Source organism: Sparus aurata, chromosome 15 (genome assembly GCF_900880675.1).
Source record: "Sparus aurata chromosome 15, fSpaAur1.1, whole genome shotgun sequence".
Taxonomy (NCBI): Eukaryota; Metazoa; Chordata; class Actinopteri; order Spariformes; family Sparidae; genus Sparus; species Sparus aurata.
The window spans coordinates 7,914,758-7,924,761 of record NC_044201.1 but is presented as its reverse complement, the minus strand read 5'-3'; the positions used below and the strand labels follow the sequence as shown (position 1 = coordinate 7,924,761).

Here is a 10,004-nt window from a genome sequence, read left to right as displayed (position 1 = left end):
GATTAAAATGAAAATCATTGCCCACTCACCCCCATGCTAATTGCTGCAGCATTCTCCTGAACAAGTGAGGTAGATGGGGACTTGTTTTAAAAGGTAAGAAAGAAACTGGAGCTGGAAAAAGAAAAAAAAAAAAAAAAAAGACTCCATTTACATGTTAAACTGTAGCTGGGTGAGCGCCGGTGTTACTGATAATGCCAATAATGGCTCAGTTCCACATAAAGTCAGCCAACTTACATCAAGGCTCTCAACTGGCACGCTTAAATAGAAAGCAGCCATTATTAGTGTCATCAATTATGCCTGTGCTTTTCCTGCTATGACATGTTAAAACCTCCACGGGCCTAACCACTTACTCCGGGCTGATGAGAAACACCACTGTCAGTGCAACAGTCAACAGTTCGGCCAAATAAGATACCACTTAGCTACGACACTGTAACACAGACGTGTTGCACAAGAGGCCGAGCATGGTGTCTGTGTCAGACCGAAGTGTGCTCGTTGCTCAGCCGGACCGGCTTTTCCAAGGACGACAAAAGATCTCTCTTGGTGAGTATGACGTTGCGATAGCCGATAGAAATGACAGCCGAAGCAATGTGAATTAAACGAGGTTGTGATAAAGTGTTTGCTATTTCAACACTACAAGCCCAACACTGATTAAATGCTTAAATGGCGGACTTGCAAAACAATCGTTGCTAAGTATATTTCTGCATAAGCACAGATAAGTTAGGGCAACTTTACGTCTGTTTATGTTGGATTTCCTTTTACTCTAACAGAACACTTTCTTAGGTTCTTAGGTTAGGTTTAGGTACTAAAAAGACTTGGTTAGGATTGGGGAAATATCATGGTTTGGCTTACAATACCTCTTTTGGTACTAACTAACTTCCCTTGAAAGATTTTGGTCGCCACAAAAACCTGTGGAAATGTCTCCTCAAAGACATCCACCGCTTTGACTCGTTGGCTCTATGCAAATCCCCACCGTCCCCTCCGCCTCCTGATGTGAGACTCGGCTAAGGAGCATGATGTGAGCTTGATGTGGCACGTTAGGTGCAAATGTCAACCTCGGATTTGTCTGTGGTTTGCAAAAAAAAAAAGGTTAACTGCTGACGTTAAATCAACCTATCCACCCACGGGTTCATCCAGTGACGAGAAGACATCATTATTTGCCATTTGCAATCGCAATCCGTAACATTCCTCCTCATGTAAAGCCTGTCAATCAGTCTCTCGTGAGATTCATGACATGGGCAAGCTCTGGCTGGCTGAGGCAGCAGAGGAAAGAGAGGAGAGCACACAGACACACAGAGAGAGACACAAACACCCCATTCTAAGAGCACAAACTATGACAGGCCACACATACTGTACACATGTATAGTATGTAGAGATAGTGAGAGAGAGAGAGTCAGACAGACAGAGACGGTTCATTAACACTCCCTGTTTGAACAGGTGTCTGCCTGACAAGCCCGGGTGTGAGTGTGTGTCTATGTGTGTCTGTGTGTGATTCTGTGTGTGTATACGAGGAGGCTGTCACTCCTCACCGCCATCTATAATGTGTCAAACCTGCTCGTCTGAAACCGATGCGTCCGCCGATTCTCACTGAAGAATTCTAGTGTCGCGCAGCCTGCTGCGTTTGCCTTCCAGTTGTTTCCGCACGTTGGATGTGTGCACTTCACATGTGGAAAGACTGCTCCGAGCCAGTCACGTATATATGTACTTAATTCACATGCAAATAGCAAAATTCACAAACGCCAAATATCTTGTGAATTCATGCGCCAGGTTCCCTTGCAAGTAAAACAGTCACGTGACAAAATATCAAAGTCACATGTGACATTTTCGGGAGGGGGAGCGATAATATGGACAAATAACGTGATGCTTTATTCCAAACAATAACTTTAAAAATAATTAACAACCACCAACGTCATTTTAGAAGCCCTATTGGCGAGATGTCATTTAGCAGAAAAAAAGAAAGAAATCAAAGCAGTGATAATAAAATAATTTGACATAGACCACTTCTTTTAAGTCAACTTCTTTTTTGCTCTTAAGATTTTCTCTTATAATCTCCATGAAAATCTGGCGTTGTGTACACCGACTGACATGTGATGGAGGAAAGTCTATGCAACACCGTCTTGTCCTCCTCTTTGACCGATCTGTCAACCTCTTTCAGCATGATTCCTGAATCTAGTTAACATGGTTCATCATGACAGTTGAGTGCACTCACAGTTTTTTGTAAGGAATATATATTTGACTAAATCTCACTTTATTCCAACACATGTGTAAGTGTTAGGCATGTTACCTACTAAAGTTAAACTTTTTTAGCCACGTCACGAGTTTTTCACCACACAATCTGCCTCTCTGTTCCTCAACATCTACACATTTCTCTTCACCGGTTTTTCCAAAAGAATTCCAAAATCTTCACTCTCCACGTTGTTTGTGCACAGTCTGTGTCCACACGTATAAATTGTGTTTTCAGTCGTGTGGGTCAAAGTTTAAATCTGCACCTGTGCTCAAGACTAAACAACTGTACCTGCCTCAAAAACTTGAAATAAATACCTACACACACACACACACACACACACACGTGCCTCACGTGTTTCTGGCAGTACAGATGTGGCTTAGGCCATTGCCTATTTCTCATTCATACCCTTCTTTGGTTTCTATTCACCAGGGAAACAATGAGTTTAAAGCTTGTATACACACCCACATTAAAAAAGCAACATGGGCCATATATGCAGATCCCTTGCATTAAGAAGCTTTTAAAGAATTCAAACAAGGTCTTCCATTGTTTATGAGCAGCCAGTCGACGCCGCTGTTCAGTCTTTATTCAACGAGTGCAATTCAGTGTCGGAAACAATCAGACATCAATTAATAAGAATGACAGCTTCCATTTATGTGTACTCAATGGGGGCACAGATACATAACTTGTGGGATACTGAACTCCTTGATATTCTGAATCAAATTATTTCGGGCACGGTACAATGTAGACAACCTTTGCTGTCGAGCAGATATTTAAACTCAGTAGTTTGCAAGTTAAACCGACAGATACCACCAGTAAATGCGCAGGGATGGACATCTTAATGCTGCCCTGTTTTACTCCGCCAAACATAGGTACACAAGGCATTAATGGTGAGTATTTGGATGATCCGAAGGGTGGCTGAACACATAAATGGGGGAAAAAAAACAAACAAAGGAAACATTTAAAGTTAGATATTTGCTGGAAATAAAACTTCTTTTAGGGAATCAAAATAATTAAAATAAATTAACCACAAGCTTCAGATTCCTAAAATTTGTATTTTCCATCCAATTCCATGATAGGGGCCAATCCTTAACATCCACAGTTGGAAAAAAAAAGGTGGGAAAAAAATGTTAGATACATCTTATTTATACTGTTATCTGCCAAAAGTAAAAAACAAAAAAGAAAACCTATATCTGATCCTTTGTCTGTGTTGTATTATTGGTCTATGTTTCAAATTACAGCTCAATTAATTTAAAATCTAAAAAGATGGTATTAACTTTTCCTTTAATTGTAAATGGCTGAAATAGTTTTGGGTAAAAAAATAACCACAATATTTTCTATTTAGGGCTGAATTTTGTTTTTATCATAAAGAGAACATTTAATCATAAATGCAGAAAGGGGACTGCATCAGGAGTCAGTTATACGTTTAATTTGCAAATTCAAGGTTTGGATGGGTGAAAATAAAATCATGATCCTAGGACAGCAGAGCTTCAGAAAATGACATGAGAGATGAACACTACTGCCCCCTGCTGACTACGTTCCAACTCAAAAAAACGTGTGCGTTCTTCATATTTGTCGGCAGCTAACAAACGTAGTGGTCGCTAGAATGGCTTGAAGAAAAATAAAGCAGATGAGCTAGTCCTATAACACTGTAAATGTTTTCTTCTAGATGAGTAAAACAACTTAACTCAAACCAAACTTAGTCCTGAAATAGCGTAGCAGAAATATAACTACTCAAACTGTCTCTGAAGATGTCTTTCTTATCTGCTATGTCTGAAAGGGATGGGACAACTGAGGTGGATTTTAGTCAGATTCTATGTGCGTATTTGACTTATTCTTCTCCTTACAGGGAGGGCAGAGCAATCTTAGAAGAGATTAAACCATCTAAGACTCCATGTGCTGCGCTCTCCTCTTGTTGTGCTGGTGCTTGGTGAGTCCGTACTTGAAGAACTCATAGACCGACCAGCTGATGGCTGTGGAGGGCATCTGGTAGATGACCCTCGCCTGGACTCCCTTGAAGAAGCCCTGCAGGCCGCCCAGCCTGTAAACTGTCCGAAAGGCGTGGGCCAGGCCTGAGATGTGTCTGTGGGCTCCTTGGCCTTGGCCCTTGCCGGGGCCTTGGCCGGGGGACTGGGAGCTGAGGGTTACAGACTCCTGGGTGTTGAGCAGGGTCTTGCAGACGTCCAGAGGCGTGGTGGCCGCAGCCGCGATGGCTCCAGCCAGAGCTCCGGACAACATGTGGGATGAGGGATTGTATTGTCTTTGGGGGTTGAGCAGCTCCTGAAGGTACTCGTATGTCATGAAGTGGAGCGCCTGGAAGGGCACGTTCATGGTGAGCTGGGTGGTGTAGCTGCGGTAGAACGCAGCAGCGCCTTCCTTCTGCCACACGGCGCGTACACAGTCCAACACGCCGCGGTAGGGAGAATTATACATCTGCATGCGCTGCTTCACAACTATGGACACATGGGTGGATGTATTGATGGAGAAGGGCAGAAATGTCCAGGGTTGACGATAGAAAAGGGACAAAAAATGGAAAAAGAAGAAATTAGTGAGCCATTACCTGCATTACATTTGTCTTTAAAGCCCATTTAGTTTAAATAAAACACACAGAAAGATGCAGTGTATCATGTTAACAGTGTTTCCTCTGGCAGCTGCAGCCCATCTAACAGCTGCTCAAGAGGACTCTGACCAGTGTCCTTCTACTTGACATGTTCAGGCAGGTGGACTGGAGGCAGCTGTGAAAGCCTATATGTGAGACTCCAGGGGTTAAGGCCGAACATGTGAAGATGGTTGGCCCAGATGTGGCACCTGCAAGTCGCTTCCCCCACGTTTCTGTGCGACAAACACGACGAGACCCAATACCAAATTCTGTGGTCAAAAAACAATGACTTTGGCTTTAAAACGGTTGCGCTCACCTTCAGCTGGGTTCATGACTGCATCGTGAAGCAATGTGGCCACACACCCTGCTGTCCCTGAAACAAACAAACCTCAGAAATGACTGCACATCATCGAGAATACGCAAGGATAATAAAAAGACACTGGAGCAGAAGAGGTGTAGGACTGAGAAGGAAAGAGCATTTTCACTTGCAACATAAGAACCGTTTTGACCAAGTCACAGCCTCCACCGGCGTATTCCTAAAAGCAGATGTGACGCTCGAAACAATGTGTCATCAGAGCAGAATTGGTGCCAATTCAGCAAATTGTAAACTAGAGATCAAGCCTGACTGGATTCAGGAGGCCAAACCTGAGCAAAGAGAGACACCTGCTGGACAAGGCGGTTCATTGCTCCTTTTTTCAGGAATATTTTAAACCAAACCCGCAAGCTTGAAAAAACAATACAGGACCAACAGAGGAGAGAGCCGATAAGATGGGAGAGCAAAGACGACTTACCCAGCCTCCCACTAGACTGGAAAACAAGGAGGAGAGAGAGTAGGGAGAGGGAATAAGGAAATTGTTGGGACAACCACAGCAAGGTTTTCAAATTTAAATCTCTTTGTGTTGTAGATTAGGCGACTTTGCTGAGCTTGAGCCAAATAATACCAACTGTTCAACTTTCCTGACTGTGACGCTTCCTTACAGTATACAAGTGTAGCTATAAAAAGCCAATCTGACGGCCTGCCAGGGGGTTTTAGGACCGGTCATGGCATGTCTGCTCTACATCCGGATTAGGCTGAGTCAGCAATTTATATAGAGATCACAATGATGCTGCTGGAGCTGGTCAAGTCCTTTATATTAGCCTATATCATGGTGATCTGAAATTTAACATAGCCATGCATGATCTGTACATTTAATGTCACTGGTAATGTGTGTATATGCATGTTTTATGGTACCATTAGCCAAATGGCTGTTAGCCCCTGGGTGAATGACATCGCTTAGAGTCTTTTTGAGTTTCTCATAGCAGGCAAAATAGAGCGCATGGGCAGGTCCTGCCCCAACTGCTGTTGCATTCAGCCCTCTCATTGGCCGCCAGACTCCCTCTGTGGCTACAATTCGCCGCAGAGCATCCATCACGTTCCTGTAGCGGGCTGCAGGGTCGGGCTGGAGGCTCTGCATTCGTGTCTGGAAAAGAGGACAGAGTGGAAGGTTGCAAAGTTTAAAGTCAACACTGTGCTTCCCACCCGACAAGGTTCAGCATCAAGTTGAAAGGAATGCGTCCAATAAATTTGACCTGAATCTGATACAAGAATAGAATGGAATGCATTATTTACGCATACCATATGTCTGCATAACACAGCCGAGGGTCCTGAACTGACTTCAGTGTGAATGGGGGGTCAAGCGAGGGAAATGAGGTGTTTGACATTGTGTGTGGGGTGTGTTGGCGTACACGCATAAATGAATAGAAGGAAGTATGGCGTTACAAGCTCCAAGGTCACAAGGGGACATAAGCTGACTTCCTGTAAGCCTCTTTTCCCACTGACCCTGAAGCACACCTTTCTCTCTTCCTCTACCACAAACACACACATACACAAGACAAATGATTAATTGCATAAAACATTTTTCGAAGGATGAGTGCCAGGGATCAGGTCTGGTTTTATTTAGGGAGGGTCGCTCGGGGACGCCTGTCTCTGAGGAACTAGCGGCGACTTAATCCCTGAATACCAAACTTCCAGCTGAATGGACAAACCTGCACCCAACTGTGTGTGTGTGTGCATGTAGCGCTCTGGTAAAGCACAAACATGGCCTCACGTCAGTCTATACTGCAGCTGTGGAATGCGGGGGCCTGAAGAAACTAGCAGTGGCGCGAGTATATGCATAAAGTTACTTAAAGCCTGGCACTCAAGCCCCATCGCTGGCATGATAGCGGAAAGAGATCGTAATCTGAACACTGGCTTCCTCAATCATTCATGCCCCATTCAAAACGCAGGCGTGGACGTCTTGCGTGCAGTTTCGGGTCCGGCGTGTTTATCCATACTGTGTTTGCACATCTAGAAAGCAATGACCTTTGTACTGAATGCAAACAATACACAGACCACTCTTTGAAGGAACTGCGCTGTAAACACACCGACAAATGCAGCACGCTTTTGTTTTGTTTTTTTAAATCCACCACCAACAACTAGGATTTTGGGTACAAGAAGAGCAAACGACAGTCTATTCTACACTATAATTACACAATCTCTTAAGTGAGCAGCTTATCGTACAGGAGGAAAAGTCTCCGTTTGGTGGAGGGGGAATCCTCTAAAACAAAAAAAGAAAGATGTTAGTTCCCCCTCAAAATATTTATAGTCTCCTTCAATTACCCAATTCTCTGCTAAATGTGTGGCTGTTTGTGTGCAGACGACTTAATTCTGCTGAGTCACAACGCCCCAAATCTCTTGCGGCTTGCTTGGCAGGATGCTGGGATCAAATGGCGGTGTGGCAGACGCTCTGCACACGAGGAGGAGGCTCTGTAAACATTGGTCTCGTCCAAAGTTGGAGTTGAGCATGCTGCAACAGAGCGAGACTACAGGTGGATGAGACGTTGATGAAGCGTGAGCAATCAACTGCTTTTCATTCTGACAGGGACAGCTGACGACAGGGAGCTCATTGTCGCCTGCCGCATCTCTCTCAGCCCTGTTCCTCACACACGTAACTGGCTGACCTCTCCAGGCTACAGGTCATGCCACATGAGATACGTTTAGGGTAAAAACCAAAATAAAACTTGCAGGACTGAGAAGACCACATGAGGAGAAGTGGGCCTGTGAACTGAATGACTCACATGTGATCAAAAGACCTTTTGTTTAACAATTTCTTACAGTGTGTCAGGCAGAAGGCCTGCTATCACACTGTATAAAACTACCAAACTATGCTGGGGAAGCAGCAACAGATGCTCAACTGTGGACAGGAAGGGCCATGTTGTCTCAAAACTGCACTGTTATTATTTTTCACGTTGTATTAAAAGTAATATAATAACAGTGGCAGACAGGGCGTAATGTACAACAAACAATAACAATGAACAAACCCCTTGTTTCTGTAAAAGGAGTAGCTTTGGTTGATCTGGATCTGCTGTCGCAGTTGGAATTAGCTAACTGTTTCCTCTTATTAGCCAACTTACTTAACTAGCTAACTCATTCATTTCCGTTTCATTCAAACGACACTTGCATGCAAAATAAACACATTAACGTTATTTACTTGACATTGCATCAACTAAGTGTTTGACAGTAGATTCATTTCATAACGTTTAGTAACTCAGTTTCACCCGAAAGTGGCCAAATGTGCTCCGGTGCGTGACCCTGCTAAAGGTTGTCATAACAACTAGCCAGTTGCTAACGTTAGTCGCGCTTAACTTGTAATAGCATGCTAACGAGTTAGCTTGAAGGGATGTGAGACGCTAACTGAGCCGACTGACCTTGTCCTCACAGCCGTCAGCTCTGCAGCGTGTTTATGTTAGCGAGCCAGCTAATGCGCTATGCTAACAAACATGTTGGCCACGAGAATAACATCCGCCCTACACAACAGAACAGTGAAAACACAGAACATTCATTAAAAATGCGATGGGGTCAGCTGGTTAGCCTCTTAGCTATGCTACCTTGACACAGTCGATGGGGAACATGAGGCAGTGCTCCATGATCCCGGCCACGGCTCCAGCCAACATGTGGGTGCTAGTGGAGGCTCCCTGTGGCAACCCCTCATAGTCTGGTTCAGAGTCCTCTGTTTGTGCATCTTGTGCAACTCGGATACAATCAACAGTCTGTAGCTCCGTTTCCCCTCCGATCCGGGGTGTCAGGCTCCCCACGATACTTTCCGAAACTCCCCAGAATCTTCCCCCCAGCCATCGAACTTCTGCCCCGGCAGATGCACCAGCAACCCCGGGATCATTGCCTGCAGTCTCCGCTGTCATCCGACGCCTCCTCACAAATCCATCTGCTTCCATGAGAAACCAGGTAGTGCGTTAAGTCTTTTAGGCACGCAGACACGGCGTCTTGTGGGCGATTCCAGTCCTTAAGTTTTACATTCCCTTGGGGTGCTCTCACAGCTTCGTGCCTGCTACACTATTCCCTCCCCGCCTCAACACTTCCCAGCCGTAGCCAAGCAAGGGAGGCCGTGGCGGACAAATACACACCGAGCCCCACCACAGGCCGCTATGAGGAAATGATCCCCGATTGGCCGCGAGGGCCATGTCCTCCTCACGCTATTGGCTGACACACATGCCAGTCACGGCGCATTTTGTTGAAGGCTCCTTCACACCCTGTCATGTGGCACTGGGCATGCTAATCGTTAAGTGCAGCTGTGAAAGCTATCAGAGGACTCAGTGATGTCACGTTGGGTGAGACAGACACCCTGAAGCTGCGGAGAGAAAACGAGGAGCGTCAGATTATTGTGCAGCTCACTGTGTGTTCTCACCTGACTGACTAGTCACATTGCAAGTGTCTGGTCTCAGTGTTGTGATCGCTGCTCTACCCACTGTTCCATCCCTAATACTTAACAATATTAGATTACATTGTGGAGCCTTAGATAGTAAACTGATCAATTAATTCATGTGTAGATGGTCAGCTATGGCCAATTTCAAGATACAGCCTATAAACAGCTGGATAACACCAGCTGTGCTATGTCAGTATCCAACAGTGTTCCAGCCCACTGAATTTCAATAACACCTATTTCCTGTTTTTCCCTCTGTCAGTGATATGCAAAGTACCTTAACTGGCTAAATTAGATTACTATAAATTCAAATGTGCAGTATTTACAGATATACAGCAACACTTTGTTTACAATAAGTACATTAATTCTGCCTGCTATGAAGCATCTAGTAGTGTTAAGTATTCACTTACTGCACATTCTATGAAAAGACAACATTTTGTTAAAGTCG

General features: G+C 44.6%; 1 protein-coding gene across 1 annotated transcript; it reads right to left on the bottom strand.

Moving 5' to 3' along the window:
• Positions 1-2,765: 2,765 nt before the first annotated feature.
• slc25a28 (solute carrier family 25 member 28) lies at positions 2,766-9,392 on the bottom strand. The gene is made up of 4 exons (XM_030442124.1): positions 8,727-9,392; positions 6,052-6,280; positions 5,137-5,193; positions 2,766-4,674 (listed from the first exon to the last, which is right to left on the bottom strand). The coding sequence occupies exons 1-4, from the start codon at positions 9,069-9,071 to the stop codon at positions 4,106-4,108; spliced, it is 1,200 nt and encodes a 399-aa protein (XP_030297984.1). The 5' UTR covers positions 9,072-9,392; the 3' UTR covers positions 2,766-4,105.
• Positions 9,393-10,004: the final 612 nt, after the last annotated feature.

Excerpts from the sequence above, each read along its gene's own strand:
- slc25a28 (XM_030442124.1), bottom strand. The coding sequence starts at position 9,071 with ATGGAAGCAGATGGATTTGTGAGGAGGCGTCGGATGACAGCGGAGACT. Across the intron at positions 6,281-8,726 it reads TCCCCATCGACTGTGTCAAG|ACACGAATGCAGAGCCTCCA; the intron begins GTAGCATAGCTA and ends CCTCTTTTCCAG. Across the intron at positions 5,194-6,051 it reads TAACAGCCATTTGGCTAATG|GGACAGCAGGGTGTGTGGCC; the intron begins GTACCATAAAAC and ends TGTTTGTTTCAG.